The sequence below is a fragment of the Anguilla anguilla genome, chromosome 11, assembly GCF_013347855.1.
Source record: "Anguilla anguilla isolate fAngAng1 chromosome 11, fAngAng1.pri, whole genome shotgun sequence".
In the NCBI taxonomy this organism is placed as follows: domain Eukaryota; kingdom Metazoa; phylum Chordata; class Actinopteri; order Anguilliformes; family Anguillidae; genus Anguilla; species Anguilla anguilla.
Genome location: NC_049211.1, coordinates 3,613,655 through 3,634,354, shown reverse-complemented (window position 1 = coordinate 3,634,354; position 20,700 = coordinate 3,613,655). Strand labels below are relative to the sequence as shown.

The 20,700-nt window shown below is 42.9% G+C and overlaps 2 protein-coding genes across 4 annotated transcripts in view; both read right to left on the bottom strand.

Moving 5' to 3' along the window:
• The window catches only part of fgd1 (FYVE, RhoGEF and PH domain containing 1), a 63,488-nt gene extending 60,786 nt beyond the window's left edge, over window positions 1-2,702 (bottom strand). Inside the window, exon 1 of the mRNA XM_035382954.1 lies at window positions 2,543-2,702. Coding sequence (XP_035238845.1) covers window positions 2,543-2,702 — 160 coding nt within the window. The remainder of the gene's footprint in view (window positions 1-2,542) is intronic.
• A 3,043-nt stretch (window positions 2,703-5,745) lies between these two features.
• LOC118207509 lies at window positions 5,746-20,566 on the bottom strand. 3 transcript variants are annotated; one of them, XM_035381166.1, is made up of 10 exons: window positions 20,423-20,566; window positions 15,067-15,315; window positions 14,615-14,788; window positions 13,915-14,072; window positions 13,110-13,308; window positions 12,255-12,351; window positions 10,632-10,803; window positions 7,827-8,027; window positions 6,792-6,931; window positions 5,746-6,325 (listed from the first exon to the last, which is right to left on the bottom strand). In XM_035381166.1, exons 1-10 carry the CDS (start codon window positions 20,464-20,466, stop codon window positions 6,257-6,259), a joined length of 1,503 nt encoding a protein of 500 aa, XP_035237057.1. In that variant the 5' UTR covers window positions 20,467-20,566; the 3' UTR covers window positions 5,746-6,256. The 3 variants fall into 3 exon arrangements, with proteins under 3 accessions (XP_035237057.1, XP_035237058.1, XP_035237059.1); XM_035381167.1 differs by lacking the exon at window positions 20,423-20,566 and adding an exon at window positions 15,718-15,813; XM_035381168.1 differs by lacking the exon at window positions 20,423-20,566 and adding an exon at window positions 15,650-15,711.
• Window positions 20,567-20,700: the final 134 nt, after the last annotated feature.

The window sequence follows — 20,700 nt, the reverse complement described above, 5'->3', positions numbered from 1 at the left end:
TTTTTAAATTGGCTAGCTGCATGGATCTCGGAGTGGAAAAATAATGTCATATCTGTAGAGGCTACACCCTCTGAATGTTCTGTTATCAAATGTTTTTTTTTTTTACACTTCTTAGACACTTACAGTAGATGAATGCACACATTTTTCAGTATTTGTAGTCCGAAGGGATTGTACCCACAACCTTCGCGTTGTTAGCACAATGCTCTACCAACCAACCCATAGGACAATCACGAACATCAACTAATATAAACATTCCACAGCTCGCTTGCTTATACTCTTTCTGCTGTCAGTGATGATCACAAAAATAAACGCCTAGCAACTGGTCTGCAGTGAAATAAGGTTTTTTTTTGGTTGTTTTTTCTCAATGTCTTGAAGAGAAACCACCCTCACTCTCTAATTCACAGCTGTCCGATTTTATTACGCTCTTCTTGTTGTAGGGGCTGCACCAATTTTCTATCATCACTGCCAAACCCGTTCTGTCACCGCTAAGATTCCAACAATTTAAGCGTGTTGCGCACAAGCACCTGCATCCTCCCAAAATATGGGCGGCCAGCCAAAGCGTTTCTTATTCCCGCGAGCGATACGTCAGCTGAGCTCGGACTGTTAGCAGTTAGCGCACAGCACAGCGGGGCGGTGCACAGGCATGAAATGAGCCCTGGCCAATGGGATGGGGGGCTGCGGGGGGGAGAGGGAGGAGGCGGGGGTTGGGGGGGGAGCAAGCGGGGGGGGGGGGGGGGGGGGGGAGCGGGCAGGGGGCGGGGGGGATACTGTCCCAGTTGAAGCCCTCCATCCCTGGCTGGGTAACATTAGGGGGGGGGGGGGGTAATTATTCCTGGTAATTATCGTGCGCAGACCCGGTCGCTAGCCGGCACAAACACACCGATGCAGTCGTTTAGGGCCACAACCAACCCCGGGCCCAGAGGTGAGGTGGGAAAATCCACATTCAGAAAGAACAACGGCCTCTCCACAGCATACTCTTACAATCACCTACGTTAGTTTATATAGCACAATTCTCCAGGCAGGAGTTGGAATTAATTAGTGAAATCGGCTGGCTGAGTTCATAGGTGGAAGAAACACATGGCAGGACTTTTACTTTCTGACTACTAGACTTTCCACCTGTGCCTGAGCAATTCAAGTTTTTTTAATGTATTTTTTATGTGACTTAGTGATTCATGCTGGAGCTGCAGCAATACACTCTGCACAAGTACCTCGACTGTACAAGTTCATCAGGTAAACTCTAAAGGTGACACATTACCTGTCCATTTTACCACTATGTTTGCCCACTCAAATGCTCAATCTAATATTATCAGCATCATAGTGGTTTCATAATACAGTGATATTATTTTGTTGACTATTCCCCATCAGAGGCTGTAAATTTGGAAATTTATAACATTCCTATAACTGAAATAGCCCATTTGATGCGAATAGTCAATAACTCCAATACATATTACATCGACACACGTCAAATGACTTGCTTTAGTTACGGCCCTTCACCCCTTTTAAACTTAACTGATAGGCTGCTTCCTTGTTCTTGAAGCGTGTGAAAGGAAGAAACACGAGAAAGGTTACTGAATAAGACGGATAACCGCGATTGCAATCAGTACTACAGGAAGAAGAGACTGGATTGTCGCTTTTACAGAGGCAAGCACGGTCGCATCAATCGGCAATGCTTTCAAGCAAAGGGAAACAGCCAGGAAACAAGCGTCTCACAAATAATGCTCTGGTGAAAGTTTTCCTTTTACGGTGACGGAACCCACGTTTAGGCAATTCAGGTTTTCAGTTAACTGGTTGAGGGAATTTATACGCAGATGCATTTTTTAAATCACAACAGCCAACACAATTCTAAGACATGTCCCGACCGAATTTAAAAGAGAAAACAACTGCACGCTTAGGTCACGACAGTTTATTATAGGCCTAGAATTTAGACGCGGATATATACCGGCCAGCAGCCTACAACATTGACGACGTAGAAATGACGGTTGCCTTTCAAGGTTGGAGGAGAGACACGACGGAGTCCTTGTAAATTTAATGATCATTCGACACAAATCTTTGCAGGCCATGCCTGCTCATGCAGTTGAGATCATGTTATATTTCAGGAAAATAAATAAACTAGCTTGATAATTCGAGTTTCCTTATATGATATATTTCGTTATAGTCTTTACAATTAATTAATTTCTTAATTTCAACAAGGAAATGAAATTAGATATTTTCGTTTTAGCTTGGGGGCAGACAACTACAGACAAAGACACATTCACACAAAAAAAAAACAATGACAACAATAATAAAACATAAAATAAAAAAAATAAAATAACTGTCTGACGGGGGGTTAACTGCTACACTACACTGACCAAAAAGTAGCCGAACAGCTTGGTTTGCTTGTTTTGCTGAATAAGCAACTGCTGCAGCCAGACTGTCAACAGAATGACAAGATCAACCTGAATTCTCAAATTATCTTGATGCAAACCCGCTAAGGCACGAAGCACGCAGATAAGGATTACAATCCAGAGAAGACGATACTGTGCCGCTGTAAAGCGGAACTCACCTATTCTTCGCAGTGGCGGTTGAGGACTCGGCAAGCCGCTGCTGATGTGGTAAGAGAACCGCATTGTTTTGAACTGGCTGGAGTATGAATTCTGTGTCTCTGCGGGCGACAGCGGCGGGCTAAAGCTGATCAAAGCGCTCTTTGGTCGGTTCAGCTGCATACCTGGACAGTTACACAGGTATAAAATATATTTGGTTATCTCCGCGTAAAAAAAACAAACAAAAGTGATAGCTACAAGATTAGATTCCAGGTTCCAGGTGATTAATCCTCCGAGAAAAGCTGCTCTTCGACGTGGTCAGCCACCAGGCGCCCACTTGAGCTGCCTGTCCTGGTAGTCACTTTACTCGCTTGGTCGGCCCGTTTTGGGCTGCTGGTCGCGAAGAACGGTCTCCCCACCAAACTGCAGTGTCCAGCCAGCATGCGCTCTTGCAGCACTCCACAACTGAATATCCCATCAAATCCTCCAAGAAAAACGTAAAACGCCATCAAATAACTTAAAATCACTCCCTCTTACTGTGGCAATCGAATCGAGACCATTACATTATGGATGGATAATTACGTCCAATTTGTATGACCCGTTGGCTTAACTGCAATCCTTCGCTTTCAAGCACTATGTAGCGATAGACATGCTACGTCTACACTCTGTAGTCTAATCGCCGAGGTAGGCGACTCCAAAAGTGTTTACACTAGTTTCGGCTAAATAAATCGACAGATATGAATAAAGACTAGCCTATGCGATTTTGCCATAGCATCAACATGTCACAACCTGTATACAGCGCATGGATGTGCCTAATTTAATTCCTCGTCCAGATACAAAATGCTGAAATGGATTACCAATTCCAGCATCTTCGTTCCAGCCCGACAATTCTAAATGGTTCATTGGGAACAGTTTCAAACTTTTCCTGAAAACAAAGGCACACGCAGAATGACCTCGCCAGCCGCTGAATATGCTCCTTAAAAGAAACCCGGTTTAGATTCTTCATCCCGATGCACTTGGGTTAGGCTACTGAAATTTAGTTCTTAAGTCCTCCGGTGAAATGTGTCTCGTATGACTTCTTTCGCTGGAAACTACTAATCTAATAACAAATTAAGTGGGTACAAAAGGCATGTAAATATTTATGGGAAACACGGTAAATAAATTTCACAGGGAAAAGTTGACCGGACGTCTACGTTAACGTTAAACGACAGCTTCAGGCTTTCAGACATCGACCTGGCTTCGGCTTTCTCCCGTTTCCCCTCCAAACGTAACCCAAAATATGCAAACTCAGCTGTTGCTGCCCAAATCCAATTCAGACTTCGCCGAGAACTCCAAACGCTCCATTTGAGCGTTCATTGTTTTAAAAAAAAAGAAGTTATCCCTTTTTAATTTATCTAATTTTGGACGCCGTTTTTTCCCGTCGACTCAGTCCCATCTCAGTTCTTTTCCGTTAGCATCCGTCTGCTTATCCATTCTTTGTGTGAAACTTTGACGACACAGTCAAACTGCAATTTCTGCGTGCGTTAAACTTACTCCCCCCTCCCCTCGGCTGTTTTCCCTGCTCCTGTGTGAGCGTTAGCTCGCCGACATCCGAAACCCAGTCTCACCCCCCTCCTCCACCATCTCCCTTTTTCCCCCGAAAGTCTGTTTCTCATTTGGAGTTTTTTTTTCCCCTTGGAGGGTTTGTGCATGAAATTTGATCCTTCAAAAAACGTCGAAAAGATTCTAATTTCTCTCAGGAATGGCGTGCAGCTGCCGTTATCCGAAACCGAGGGCTACACTTTTTTTGTGCGCGTGTCTGTAACTGTCATTGGTTGAAAATGTATTCTATAGACTGAATTAAAACGCGCGTAATTGAAGGCTGTGGAAGAGAACGAGAAGGAATGCAATGAGGAGGAAAACATATTGCGCCTCGTGGATGTCATGGACTCATTCGACTTGACCCAGATTGTTCCAGTTACCAATAAGGAGAAACGTTTAAAATATACCAACTGAACTTTTTTTGAAAGGTGGCCTGTTTAAATGTATGACCAAATATTGTGATACATTTCTTAATTTCCTACTTGCATATCTAACTTTTTTTTCCCTTTTGGTAAAGGCCAATCACCTGGGTCTATTCACTGGAATTTCCTGTCAGTGTTTACATTCTATTTGAGTCTGTGCAGGTTTAGTCATTCTAGACTGTACCAGCTGCACACTGTGGAAGCTCGTATGCTGCTGAACAAAGAAGGCCTGGAATCTGGTTCCATTGATATGATCGCATGGAATGAGATATACTGAGAATTGGATATAATGTGAGAATGGTGGTATGATTGTTTTGAAAAATATTGCTTATGGCTTTTGTGCAGTTACATAAGGATGTTGTTCTCATCAAGAAGTTTCAGTGTTATTTATTTTACACTGTTTTTCTTGTATTTATTATAATAATGATTTTGTTCTATTTATAATAATGGGGGCTATTCTGTCAGTAAAATGTCAATACCTGTGGATGCAGATATATTTTTAAAAATGATATGTGTGCATGTATGTATCTATATATCCTTTTAACAAGTATGAATAACAGTGACCTTAACGCTTGGTTTCAGTTGAAGTTCCAAAGATGACATTTACTTACAAAAATGTTTTATTTTCTTTAATTGCAAAATATATCTGTGATTTCTGCTGTGATTTAAGTTATGAAGCGGTATTATTGGTGCCTAACCAGCAGGTGTCAGCCATGTCTAAGAATTCATAGGAAGTTTGCAATATCTATTTTTGTCATTTGGAGAAATTTCCTGTGCACCATGCATCTGAGGTTGAGGCTGTAACACTAACATTACACCTTATTTTGATATCAGAATGTGATTTGCTTGATTGTTACTTATTGGAATTTAATATTAGATGTTTGCAGTAGTAACAGATGCATCCAAGTACAAATGGCAAGTACAGTGTTTTAAATATCTTCCATCTGTAGCCTAGTCAATTGGGGTGCAACGGTTCTCCAAATCCATGGTTTAGTCAAACCCTGAGTTTTGAGCCAGCTTGTTTTGTACCTTGGGTTTTTTTAAGAGAAACGAAAAGGTTGTGGCCTTTAAATTTATATTTTGAACATAAACAGTTACTGTCATTTTTTTTTAATTAAAAAAATGCTTCACTTATAGTTATGTAGTCCAAGAAAAAACAGTATTGAAAAAATATGCACTTAACCTTTATGACATGGATCACAAATCACACACCGAGCGAAGCTCTACTCTAAGAGGTTATGGGGAGATATTTATTTAGATAAAATATTTATTTATTCACGTGACATTTATTGAGATAAAAACAAAGTGAACACCACATTAAAAAAACAAGGTCAAAACCACTGATTGGATGAGACCTGACGTGTGATCTGTGCACGGCACATGCAGTTCAGTCATTAAGTTATAAGTTAAGTTTAAACGACAATTTGTAAAAACACTCGCAGCACACACAAAGGCACACACAGCCGAGTCCACCTGACCCAGCAAAAATCCTGACAACTTGATATCAGACACATATTCAACGTGCTCACACCACCGTTCACTAGCGTATGATGGTACACATTATCCTTATTGGCACAGAGTATGTGTTAAGCTGCAAAAACCTGATTTAAGGGCAGCCCAAAAAAAAAAGGCAGAATTAATACCCATCATGCCATTTCGACCGCTCAGGGATGAGGAAGACTGCGCCCGCGGTTAGCGCCCGTGGTTAGCGACCGCGCTCTCAGGTGTGCATGTTCAGGTGTGTATCTCCAGGAGTGACGCCCCCCCGGACAGGGACCTGCGGCTCCGGAGGTTGTAGCGTGACTGTGGACGGTTGGGCAGAACGGCGTTAGCGACCGCTAATAGGAATAGTTACATAGCATCGTTACATTGAATTACACTGCAGGCATTTAGCAGACGCTCTTATAGTTTTTACCTGGCTAAACCCATTGATGCAGACAGATATTTTTACTGAAGCAATACAAGCTGAGCACCTCGCACCAGGGGTACGATGGCAGTGTCCTACCTGGGAATCGAACCTGCAACCTTTAGGTTATACCACACTGCCACATTACAGCACGTTATTGATTATAGTTTCCCAGGTGATGTTATTTCAGAGATGTGCGTGTGTGTGTTTGTTTGTTTGTGCATCTGTGTGTTGTTGCCTGTGTGTGTGTGTGCGTGTGTGTGTGTGTGTGCATGTGTTTGCATGTGTGTGTGTGTGCATGTGTGTGTGTGTGTGTGTGTGTGTGTGAGTGTGAGTTTGCATGTGTGTGTGTGTGAGGCCTACCTGACTGTCCTCCACCAGCACACTGTAGACCAAGGCGGGGCAGGGGCTGTGCTGATAGGCCGAGGACCGGCGCCGCCCACGCTTGCGCGGGATTTCCGCCGCGCCGTGCGCCAGTCCTGAGCCACCGTCGCCATGGCGAGCTGTGCCAACACAAACCCACGACAGTCAAACTCCTGTCACATCACTGACATTATCTGCAGCATTTGTATGTTAAAAAAAGTAAAAATCCATTAGACTAAATGTTTAATGTTACTGTGTATAATCGTCTGGGGATAGACGGCACGTTGTTTTAAGATTTTCAAATTATGTACAATCCAAAGAGAACAGCATTAATGAGAGCTTTGTGTTTAATGGCATGAGCAAATTGTTTTTTAAAACAAACAAAAAAAAACTGCTGAGGGAACTTCAGGGATTTATAAGCAGTGTTTATCTGATGCAAACTGCAGTTAATTGGACTGAATCTGCTGTATATAAAGACGGTTGAGATAAATAATGTAAGTTCCCATTACATGAGTTTTGTGTGTGATTTTGGGTAGGAGGGTAAATCTAGAGGAGGCAGAGTCTGCGGTGGTAAACTTCCTGTCACATGTCTAGTCCTCATGCCTCACCACACAGGGCGAACACCTCTCCCTGGAGCACTGCCACCCCTGACCTTTTTAAGGACCCTATGCAAAATTTTATCTCCTCCCCTCCCCCCTTAGGGTCCAGTAGCAGTAGTTGTCATTGCTGACTGGGGCAGGGTTAGTATTAGTGAACTGGCGGGAAGGGGGGGGGGGGGGTGATGCCAATATTCCTGTCCTCTCTTGGACGCTATCTGGTGACAAAGCCCCTGAAAGCTCTCCTGACCCCCCCCCCCCCCCCCCCCCCCCCCCCCCCCCCCCCCCCCGCCTGCCCCCAGTTATGTGCAGGCTTGCTTTGGAGGATGTATAAATAAGAAGTTAAGTTGGAAAAAGGGCCTCTCATGTTTCATAAGCTCACTCTTCTGAACCCAACTGCACAGCCCAGCAGCCTGTCGCTGCTCTGTGGGGAACTCACCCTCAGTAGGGTCACAGAGGGAGGGCATCTTCGACACGGACATCACATCGGTATGATCGGGGGTGGGCAGGATGACGGACAGCTCGTGCACCACCCTGTCCAGAGCCCCATCTTCCTCCCGAGTCCTCCTGCTTTCCTCCCTCACCCTCTCCACCCGTCCCATCATCCTTTGCACCGCGTCCGCTGCCTCTGTGAGGCTTTCTGAGCGGGCAAAAACAAACTCAGAGGACAATTCAGGCATCTACTGTACATACCAGAGACTGTAAAAAATACATACATACACACAATGGGCCTCATTCACGAAACATGCGTACGGTCATATTTGATCGAAAACTAGATGTAAGAACGTTTCCATGAACAATTTGGCATTCACCATTTTTCGTCTGTATTTATTAATGGCTTTTTTCTTTTGCTAATCACAGGAGGTGGGCCTAAAATTTACAAACAGTCAGCATTCATCACCTCAAACACCTGGGATATGCACAAAAACAAAGACCTGCATGTGTATCATGAATCCCATATGGGTTTTTCATAGGAACATTTTTAATGTAAGAATGATTTAAGAAAAGTTTTGTGAATGAGGCCCAATGTTTTACATTACACAGGATACAAACATTCACATACATAAACGGATGCAGACACACATAAAATACAACAAAAGTACAATTAAGGGAGATGGGAGAGAGAGACAGACAGAGACAGACAGAGAGAACGAGAGAGAAGGGAGGAAGAGAGGGTGAGAGAAAGGGAGAGAGAGAGAAGAGAGAAGAAGGGAAGAGGAAAGGGAGAGAGAGGAGAGAGGGAGATGGGGGCAGAGAGAGAGGGGGGAGAGAAAGGAGAGAGGGGGAAAGGGAGATAGGGGGAGAGAGAGAGGAGGAGAGGGTGAGAGAGAAGAGAGATGGGGAAAGGGAGAGAGAGAGGGGAGAGAGTGAAGAGGGAGAGGGGGGGAGGGAGACGGTGAGAGAGAGAAAGAGAGAGAGAGAGGTCACCAGCTCGTTGTAAGGGACAGAGGTGAGAGGGAGAGAGAGGAGAGAGGGAGATAGGGGGAAAGAGAGAGGAGGAGAGGAAGAAGGGGGGCAGAGAGAGGGAGTGGATGAGAGAAAGAGAGAGGTCACCAGCTCGTTGTAAGGGACAGAGGTGAGAGAGTGAGAGAGAGAGAGAGAGAGAGAGAGAGAGAGAGAGGTCACCAGCTCGCTGTAAGGGACAGAGGTGAGAGAGTGAGTGAGAGAGAGAGAGAGAGAGAGAGAGAGTGAGAGAGAGAGAGAGAGAGAGAGAGAGAGAGAGAGAGAGAGAGTGAGAGAGAGAGAGAGAGAGAGTGAGAGAGAGAGAGAGAGAGAGAGAGGTCACCAGCTCGTTGTAAGGGACAGCGGTGAGAGGGAGAGAGAGAGAGAGAGAGAGAGAGCGAGGTCACCAGCTCGTTGTAAGGGACAGAGGTGAGAGGGAGAGAGAGAGAGAGAGAGGGAGTGGATGAGAGAAAGAGATGTAACCAGCTCGCTGCAAGGGACAGAGGTGAGTGAGAGAGAGAGAGAGAGAGAGAGAGAGTGAGAGAGAGAGAGTGAGAGAGAGAGAGAGAGTGAGAGAGAGAGAGAGAGAGAGCGATAGAGGTCACCAGCTCGCTGTAAGAGACAGAGGTGAGAGAGAGAGAGAGAGAGAGAGAGAGAGAGAGAGAGAGAGTGAGAGAGAGAGAGAGAGAGAGAGAGAGAGAGAGAGTGGGCTCTCAGTCAGCTGGTCATGAGACTGACTAACCAACTAAAACCAAACACTGACCAAACTCAGACCAGAAATTAGAGTAAACCAAATAATTAAACAAACAAAAGATGCCTATCTGGAACACTGGAATAATGAAACCAAAACACAAAATAAACTTAATTGCTACTTGGCCCTAAACAGAGAATACAATTTGGCAGAGTATCTCTTCTCTGTCAGAGATACAAAGCAGAGACAAATCCTGACCAAGTACAGGCTCAGTGACCACACCTTAGCAATTGAAAAAGGAAGGCACAAAAAAACATGGCTACCCAAAGAAGAACGTATATGTGGTCACTGCAAGACAGGAGAGGTAGAGACAGAGATGCACTTCCTGTTATATTGTGAAAAATATTCGCAGATAAGGGAAACATATTTTAATAAGATCCTAAATTCAACATCCCTAAACAAATTTCCCTCCCTAACAAACGACGAAAAGCTGCGAGTTCTATTAGGAGAAGGAGCGACAGCCTCACTCGCAGCTAGATACGTTTTTGCCTGTCACAGCCTGAGGGACAGTGGGTGAGCATCCGGCAAACATATGTATGTGTGGGTGTATATATACATATTTGTTTGTATGTATATGTGTGCGTATGTATATGTGTGTGTGTATGTATGTGCGTATGTATATATGTACATATATGTGTATATATATATGTATATGTGTATATGTATGTATATATATATATACATATATGTATGTGTGTGTATGTGTGCATGTATATAATATAATTAGTTTAATTCAGTTAATAGATAAGTATTATGTTCCTATCATTTGTGCTGTTATCATTGATGCTGCTTGTCTTCTTTTTCCTTTTGATTATATATTCTTACTTAGTTGATTGCTGTTGTCACTACGCTTTGGCAATATGTATTTTTAAATATGTCATGCCAATAAAGCATTTGAATTTGAATTTGAATTTGAGTGAGAGAGAGAGAGAGAGAGAGAGCGAGGTCACCAGCTCGTTGTAAGGGACAGAGGTGAGAGAGAGAGAGAGAGAGAGAGAGAGAGAGAGAGAGAGAGAGAGAGAGAGAGAGAGAGAGAGCGATAGAGGTCACCAGCTCGCTGCAAGGCCAGGTGAAGGTCGGACTGGGTCTCCTTCAGCCGGGCCAGGATCTCCAGGCTCTCCAGCCTCGCGTCGCGGAACCGCGCGGCGGAGTACACCAGCACCAGCAGCCCGAGCAGAACCATGGCCCGCCGGAGCAGCCCCACCAGCAGGGCGGCGCGCTCCTGCGCAGGGACAGGGTAACGCCATTTAGCGGGAACACGCTAGCGCCATTTAGCAGCTCTTATCCACAGCGACTTACATTACAAAACATTACACCTGTGCAGGCACACGCTAACACGATTTAGCATGCGCTCTCATCCAGAGCAACTTACATTACATTACATTACACCTGTGCAGGTGCACGCTAGCACGATTTAGCAGACAGGAGCGGCAGTGTAGTGTAATGGGTAAGGAACCTGAAGGTCATAGGTTCGATTCCCCAGTAGGACACAGCCACTGTACCCTTGAGCAAGGTACTTGTTTCAGTATATATCCAGCTGTATAAATGGATACAATTTAAATGCTTGTGTAAAAAGTTGTGTAAGTCGCTCTGGATAAGAGCGTCTGCTAAATGCCTGTAATGCAGATGCTCTTATCCAGAACAACTTATATTACTTACTTACATTCACACAGCATTCACTTTGCATCAATTCATACAGCTGGATATATACTGAAGCAATGCAGGTTAAGCACCTTGCTCAAGGTTACAACGGCAGTGTCCTGTCCAGGAATCAAACCTGCAACCTGTAGGTTACAAGCCCAGTCCCTTACCCATTATACTACACTCCCGTCTAACGGTGAGCACTGCATGCAGCGTCTGACCAATCAATCCCAGGGCTTTCTACCAAACTGACTCTTTAAAGTAGCTTCATAGTAATCTCATTTTACACTTAGCCCTTCAGTGGCAGTAACCCGCCCCCCAAAATTTTGTAAACTGAACCTGTGCCCTTGAGTATTGGGACCAAGGCTACCCATGTTATTAACTTCCTACTGCCTCCAGGGGTTCTAAATCTTGGATCTGGGGACCACCAATGCTGGTTTTCATTCTAACCACAAAATCAACCCCTGAATTTTTAATGAGCTGTTAATTGTTCTTGATTAGACGCTTCTTAATGGCTTTCAAGGAATTTAAAAAATAATTTAATCTCTCATGTCTCATTATGTCGGATGTGTGTCTTTGCACGCCAAGAATAATAATGATGCATCTCATGTGCCAAGACTTTTCATCAGCCCAATCAACCTCAGTAATGCTTTCATCCTATGTAAAGTTCCAAATTATTTCTTTAGAATTGTTTTAATGATAAAATAAACTTGAAATGGTTGAATAAGCGTGGTCCAAATTTCTGAAAGCGTTGACAACTGGTCACCGAAACAAAATCGATTAAATAATAATGTGTAAGGAAAACATCATGAAGAAATTAAATGCCTGTTTTCAACAACAGATCGATCAAGATATTGGCTGTAACAAAAACCAGCAAACACAGGGGTCCCCCTGGACCAAGTGCAAGAATCCCTGCTCTGTTCCGCATTGCTTCATGTGGACCTTTACAGTGCGATCTTCACTGTTCCCTGTAACATCAAGCAGCACTAGAGCCATTCAGTCTTTCAACATGGTCAGTTCCCCAGTACTGACCATCTGTAGATACCCAGGGTCTGTAGACTCGAGCACGGTCCTGCATATTGTCCTCTCCAGGTACACATTCACAGCCACCAAGCCGAAAAGGACTAACCTGGACAAAAAAAAATGTAAAAGGGAAATTAATCACAGAAACTCTCCTCACCCCAAGTAATCTACCAATCGCTTTGCAACCGTAGCAGTTTTAGAGAAGTGTTTGGACATTTTACACCACAACCGACTGAACCGATTTGGCCATTACGAGAGTTGAAAATTTTTTATCACTGCAACATCACAATGATAAAGAGCAGAGAGCAGTAGGGTGCATTAAACTGCACACACATTTTTAACTGTGTGGGGGGGAGACACACTCCTGGTCCTCCCATCAGCGCATAGTCAAGCATCAAGCCTCACAAGCGTACTAGCTAGTCTAGTAATGAATTCATGTGAAAATACTGGGAGGGTGACATGGCACCCTGTCTCCCCCAAACCCCCCCCCCCACGTTTCAACTGTGGGGGCGAGACACACTGCTGGTCCTCCTACTAGTTGTGTGTAGTGAAGCAGCAAAGCCTCACAATGCATACTAGCTAGTCTAGCAATGAATTCATGTGAAAATACTGGGGTGGTGAACGATTCAGATTTAGATTCAAATTCAGACAACTTTATTGATCCCAAGTAGGGCAATTCATTTGCAGCTCACCCAGGCCATACACACAACTCCAAAAACTCACAGACAGGCAACAGATCAGCAAACATGGGTCGATACAAGGAAACAACGAGCAGCAATAACGTGGCTCCCTATCCCCTCCCCCCCTCCCCTCCCCTCCCCCCCGCCCCCCGAGGCATAGCGGATTTGGCGGGGTGTGACCCACCGGGCCCCGGCGGTGCGGCGCGTGGCGGTGAGCAGGAAGGCGGCGCACAGCCCCAGGGCGTTGTACAGCAGGGAGCTCAGCGTGTGCGACTCCGACATGACGAAGCTCTGCAGGTACGCCACGCGGCTGAAGATGGCGGAGAAGGCCAGCTGCTGCTCCCGCGCCGTGTCCTGGATATGCGAGAACACCTCCCTGACCCCTGCAGAAAACAGGGAAACAAAAAACCCGGCCTGAAATACAGGGATCGCCACCACAAAAAGAGAAACAGAGAGATCGCGTCATCAAAATCGGATGCTCAAATGCTGCATTACAGCTGTTATATTTCGGCGGTTCTATAAGCCAGTCTGGTATTGAGAAATGAATAGCAACGTTTTCTCCTTATGCTTACAGTACAGTGCTAAACAGTACATTTCAAAATTCATTGGTCAGGTAAGCGTAACAGCAATCCTGGCCTAAAACCCCACACGGGTAAGTCAAGGGCAATGGTGGCGATGTAAGACTCAATCATGAAATCAATCATTACAGCACCCACAGATTTAACCAATTTGGTACATCAGACTGAACACACACTATAAGCTTCAACAGGTCTTGATCCAGCCCCAACCCCGCCCTGCCCCCATTCACAAAAAATTATAATGTAAAAATCCTCCTGCAACTCAACAGTGGCAAAGTGTTGTATCTACGCAAAAACCAAAACAGGAGAACTGCAAGCTGGGAGGGATCTGAACTGCCAGCAGTTGGGAACACCCAAGAACCCAAAAATCAGCTGTGATTGTGAGAAAACGCGTGAGATTACGGCTGCCACCTTGCGCGGAGTCGTGCAGCGTGTGCTTGAGCTCCTCCCCGTTGCGCAGGATGGCCTCCTGGGTCTTCAAGGCCGCGCTCTGGACCTCCACCAGGTCCTCCGCCACGCGCCGCGTGGACGCCAGCTGCTCGGCCACGCCCGCCGAGCTCTCAGTCAGCCTGCGGGAGGACCGGTCCTGTTAGCACCAGGGAGCCACGTAGGACAGACAACCCCCCCCCCCCAACCGGTCCAGGTGAACACTGAGGGGTGGCATCAACAGCATAGCCAGAAATATTAAGAAAAGTGATTATGAGAACAGGCCATTCAGCCCAATTCATATTCATACAGTTAGGCCTTCATGCATAGGGCTACGTAAGCCAGAACTACCTGTGTGGGTATTATCAATAATAATAATAATAATAATAATAATAATAATAATAATAAACTTTATTTATATAGCAGCTTTCATACAAAAAATGTAGCTCAAGGTGTTTCACATTCAGCACTAAAACCAAAGTAATTTCAATAAAAATAAAATATAAAATACAACAAACAATCGGGTATTCTCAATTGGGTGTGGTGGTCCAAGCAAGAAAAATCAGTGGGCCAAGGCACTACTTAGGTGGCTGTGGCCCACGCTGGCGCCCCTGTGCCCACGCTGGCGCCCCTGTGCCCACGCTGGTGGTTGGCATGCGTCTAAGTGTTCAGAGCTTCGGCGCACCTGTGGATGGTGTTCTCCGCCTGGCCCTGCCAGCGCTCACTCTGCAGGTAATGGCAGATGCTGTGAGCGTGAGTGAAAAACTCTGTGTAGGTGTTGAAGGCGACGGGGTCCATGTCCCGTGTGCACTCCCGAACCTCGCTGCTGTCTGTGCATTCGGGGAATGGCCGGTCTGACCTATATTGGAAACACCAGACATCTGTCATTTAGATCAGCAGGGCACATTAAACTGCACACAGATTTTTAAAAGAGCAACAAGATGCAGGCCATTCACATGATAATTGAAAATAACGGAAGCATCAATACACATGTGCATCAATCAAAATAAAAATAAAAATAAAATAAAAACAAGAAAGGGGAAAATGCTATTTTCAATATTAAAAATAGGCTGCCTCAATTATGACAATTGTGTGTGTGCGACTATGAAAGAGAGAGAGAGAGAGAGAGAGAGAGACCTGCGCAGATGACAATGCGTAAATGCCAGCGCGAGTTTGCTCTGTGTCTCCTCGGTGAATTCCTGGCAGCTCATCTGGATCTTCTCTAGCGCACGCGACCAGCACGCGCCGTAGCGGGGCTGCGCTGCAAAGCCTTGCAGCTTCTGAAGCTCCGCTCGGCCCTCTCTCGCGACGTAGTCATTAGGCTGAAGGGTGCAGTCCTGCGGCGGGCCCAGGACTGCCATGCAAACAAGCATGAAACTCCACATCCTGTAGATAACAGAGACAGGACAATGAGTTTCTGGTGAAGACTCAGATAATGATCGTGTTATTTTCACCAAAGGAAAAGCAAAACTGATAAAAAGGTTAATCTTGATGTCGAATTATTTCCTATACACGTATATTGATAAGAATATGCTAACCGAAACGTGAAATAGCACTAAATCTAAGCTTCAGTGTTAGCTAAAGTTACTACGACTACTAAATAGTACTTTAAGACAGTATTTCTTCAAACAATTGTGACAAACAGCAAGTTATTACAAAAGGACATTTTGACAATTCTGTCATGCGTGTTAAGACCAAAAATAGCTACATTCTTACTAACCTAAAGGTCTCAGAGGCTCATCACTATTAACGGTAACGTTTTCAGATAAAAGTAAAAAAATATCATACCCTCTCCAGTCGGCGTCAAACAGGAAATACTAGTAAAAAGAACGGGGTCACGCAAAGGTCAAACCTTCCAGAACAAATCCCGATGGGCTATAATATCGATTGTCACAAGTTACATGCGTTAATTTTACGAAAGCGTCTGTGCTAAGCGTGTCCCATTACACGCAACACGTACCGTCTTTGATTAATAGTGGCGCCAGTTCTGGCTGTCTTTTTGGATTTAAAACCCCACTCTTGTCATTTTTTTGGTCAGTTTTTTTGGCTTTTTACTAAAATAATGTATTTTATCACTACCACAGGCGTTATAGCAAGAGAGAGATTATACAGCTATTTTGTTCAGTCAAATGTATGATGCGTTTTTGTCATTTGAGCATGGTTTTGAATCACTATTTTACGGAGTTCTGCAGTAAAATAGATCTTTTGATTAATGGTAGTCGTTATATTATTATTATTATTATTATTATTATTATTATTATTATTATTATCTGGGATGACCAAAGCTGTGTGTATTCAGTGCATGGAACAACAATCTTAATTATTTTGCACTTTGTATTATAATATTGTCCCTTTGTTTGCAAACCAGCGTTTGTTTTCTTTCACATATATTTGGCTATTGCAGAGAAGGAGTTCATTGATGAGTGGGAATCAAAAATATTTTCTGTTTTAAATTACAGGTGTTTGTGTAAATAAAAAGTATTGGATGCAATATGAGCGGCTGACACTAGATGGCAGAAGTTTACATTTGTTCAGCCGGGGCTTCTGAAAAGCTTACCTTGGATCTCTGATCAATCCAACTGATTTTAAAGAGCCCATCTTGAAATTACCTGTCACTTTATCACAAATATTAAATCCGCATTCACAGTCATCATGTTATATTGTATTAGGTATATTTTCAATATTAAATTCAATTTAATAGACCTATAATGGGTGAAATAAACTGGTTAACAGGCACAATCTTACATTAAAATCACACAAATATGTAGTACACTAAGATAATACAGGAGGCAGAGAGAGATTTAATTTTATTTAAATTTAATTAACTGTAGTTTATGCATATTCCATAAATTACAATGATAATATGAAACTGAAAGCAAGTACATTTATAATACATTTTAAATATAGGAGACAGGTGTTATGGCTCATATTTTGTCAATTACCACCACACAATTCCACCCACAGACAACATCCATCAAAATAATAATAAGTCATCCAATAATAATTTCTGGAATGCACTACAATTTGGTGGCCTGTTCATGGTATGTTTCTGCCTCCTGCCCAATGCATGCTGGGATAGACTCGAGCACCACCCACAACCCTGTCCAGGATCAGCAGGTATAGATAATGGATTGATGGATGGATGGATGGACTACCACTATGGAGTATACACAACAAATGACCTTTGCAATACTGTATTCTGGTTGAACCGATGAAAAGAGTTTGAAATAAGAGTGATTCAAACAGTTACTTCAGTTGTTCAGAAGTCCCCTGTGGTGGCCAGGGCATGATAATGTTAGCTCATGTGTGGTGAGCATTCTGGCACAAAATGGCTGCCGTGCATCACTCAGGTGGGAGCTACGCTGGGTGGGTGAGGTGAGTACCCATCACTGTAACGCTCTTTGAGAGTTCGGAAAAGTGTCATATAAAGGCAATGATTCATTCATTCATTCATGAATACATTTGGGGGGCACGGTGCTGCAGTGGTGGCCCTAGTTCTCCGGTTTCCTCCCACAATCCAGACACGTAGGCTAGGGTAACTGGGTTAATAAATAAATAGCTGGAATTCCTGCTGTACAAGATTTTTTGAGGATAGTTGGGGCTTTATGCAATATTTATACAACACCTGGCCATTGCTGGCTCTTTATGAAGCATCCTTGAGGAAAAAATTCACTATGTTATTTAGTCTGTTTGCTTTTGAAATTCAGAGTGCCACACCGGTAGTTCATTGAGTATATTCAAACAAAGTCACAAACACTGTTTTTGAAAATAATCAGTAGTGTTTAGTTTAAGATTCCTGTGGGAAAATATCTTTCCAACAAATGGAATCTGTGTTTCCTTTGAACGAAAGCTCACGCTCAGAGCTGGTCTCTAAATGTGCATGGCTACACAACCTATCCACCCCCCCCCCCCCCCCCCCCCCCCCCCCCTTATGGTGCCTTTTAATCTGAAATCACTTATAAATGTGTTGAGTTTTATATGTAATCAGCTGAAGAAATCACCACTCCAATGGACAAAATGAACAAAACCATGAATAATTTCCTCTTTAAGTAAGCGAACAATCACATAATCAAACAAAATTACTTATGAAATGTTAACTAACTGCACGTATAATTCAGTCTTCACATTGACCTCAATATAATATATTTGAAACATGATTCGTTAATGAAAGGAATCTAATCTGAGGTCAGCGGAAGGTAAAAAATGCGCTTGACAGATGTCGATTAATCCTCCTTTGCTGAGATTTCTTAGGAAAAAACGTCAGCCAACAACATTAAAACTGACATCAAATAAGGAAACATATTTCCCCAGAAAGGTGAGGGATTATCACGGATTGCTTATCAAACCCATCGTTAATCAGATAGCCAATGCATTCAGTTCAGGAAATAGTGCCATGATGCATATAATAAATGTTGATGGATGAATAGATGGACTCACATTAGAGTTGTCAAAGCTGAAAGTGGTGATGCATGATATACATTGCAAGGTAAATAAGCTTTAGAGGAACACAACCCATAGGCGTAAATTTCGAAGGGGACCCAGGGGATATGTCCCCTCAATATTTAGAACACGTGAATTTGTCCCCCTGAACTTTGTGTTTTCCATTACATAAATAATGACATTTCTGCCATAAATTGATGCAGAAAAGGCACAAATTGGTGCATAGAAATTCACCAGAATGCAGGAAATGAAGTGTTTGACGCTCAAAATTTCATGGGGGCTTAATGTGGCTTAATGTGTCCCCCCCAATGTTCAAACGAAACCTACGCCACTGACACAACCCTATGCTGATTAACTTGGACCACCTCTCTATGTATCTTTCATTGACTACAGGATAACAGACTAGAAGAAGAAGAAAGCATAGCAATGTACTGCAGGGCTGATTACCTGATTTTCCCATTGAAAGTGACATTTCTGTGAAAATATATTTAAATTAATTGTCTCTACATATCAAATGATCATGCTATATATACATATATATATATATATATATATATATGTATATGTATACACACACACACATATATACAGTATATATAACATATCAATGTCACTGTGTACTTCTGTTTTAGTGAAATAAACTGCCACAGTGAATGTTGACATCTTACACATAGAGTGGTCCTTACTCAATAATAATTATACATATACCGCAATAATATTTCAGTGAGAATAAGTAAGTCATTTCCTCCCAAACTTTAAACTTGCCCTCTAAACTCTTGATCAAGAGGCACTTTGTGTACCATGACATCATCCAGGGGAGAAGGCATATCGGTTATGGACAAACAAAATGCTGTTTGGAGGAAATTTCAACAATAGAACAAGCTGCTCTATTCTAGGCCAAAGGACCTATGTAATGCAATGCTTTGTAATTACATGAAATAGACTGAACAGAGTTTATTCTCTGTTCATGTGGGAAAAAAATGGATCATATTGCTCCTCAAACACCATGCTTAGTCTTATCTGATTGGTCTAAATGCCCGTCTCATGACATGTACGTAAAAGCCAATCACTTATTTTGTGTGAAGAAAACAACAATGTTATTGGTTTATTAAAATATATTAAAGGCACATATAATCCTGGAGCATTTATATGTAATCACATCATTATTTTTTTCAAGTTATTTAAGCATTTCAAGACATTAGTTGGAACAAAAACCAGCTAACAAAGAAAAGTCGTCATTACAAGTTGGAGAAACTCTATGTCAAACAGAATTACAAAACGCACGGGTGGAAAGGATGGGAATTTAACACCTGTCCAAACATTTGTGTTATTTGTGTTACATACAGCTTTCAGTAATCAAATGGTTACCAAAACAGGTGTAAATATGTTGAATAAAGTCCACATGTACTACACTATTTTTCTCCCCACTGGAACACAGTACTGTTGTGTCACCTAATAATATCCAATTATAGCCATGCATATTGGCATTTTATTCAAATTTATAACGAGACACTGTTTAGTGCCAAATGATCAAGGGAAATTAGAAAAAATGAAAGACATTCTATTTGCGTTTGTTTTCTTACTGTGTTAAGGGGAGGTGCACATTTATGATTTGTTAAATTATGTATGTAATTATGTATTATAAAGTAGAGCTTTTATTAACCTATAACTGAATAACTGCTTAGTCACCAGTATCCTTTCATTTATTTGCACGTTGATAATGAAGCCTACATAGAATTTACAGTTCAAAAGTAAAATAACTGACATACAGATCAGTGAAGATGTGTATTAGTGTTCACATTATATCATTTCCTTCATGGTATTGTTTGTTGCTGCTTGAAACATTAGTGATACAACAAAAAAGTTCTGTATATCTTGGGCTTCTGGTTGGACTTGAGATGCCACTTCATGGCATAAACAAACAACGACAGGACATGTTCACATTAAAAATGGTCCTTATGTTTGAGTAACATGTATTTACATGTCTTCATTCGTAGTTTAGCATTTAGCAGCAATTCAGAATTGCATAAATTGCCATTCATCGGATACTCACTGGACTTGAGTTGATCGACTAGTTCGACTGTGTGCGCCAATCATAGTCAAACGCGTTCGTCAATCGGGACAAAATCGTGAGGCAAAATACAGCTTGATGTGGTGACAGAACATTTATAAGTTTACCAGAGGGGTTATTCCGCCAACCAAGAACCAAGGCCAAGCGACTCTGTGTTCGGTAACCAATGGTAAAGCAAAACGCAAAATGTCATTCTTTACAGCCAATCGACGATTATAAAATTAGTTTGTAGGCGGGGGATTCCGGGGATGCTTTGGAGT

Bases quoted from the DNA above. Each gene is read 5' to 3' on its own strand.
- LOC118207509 (XM_035381166.1), bottom strand. From the start codon at position 20,466: ATGATTGGCGCACACAGTCGAACTAGTCGATCAACTCAAGTCCA. The intron at 12,352-13,109 runs GTGGGTCACACC...TTTTTTGTCCAG, and splicing joins CGCCGCACCGCCGGGGCCCG to GTTAGTCCTTTTCGGCTTGG. The intron at 10,804-12,254 runs GTCAGTACTGGG...GTCCCTGCGCAG, and splicing joins ACCCTGGGTATCTACAGATG to GAGCGCGCCGCCCTGCTGGT.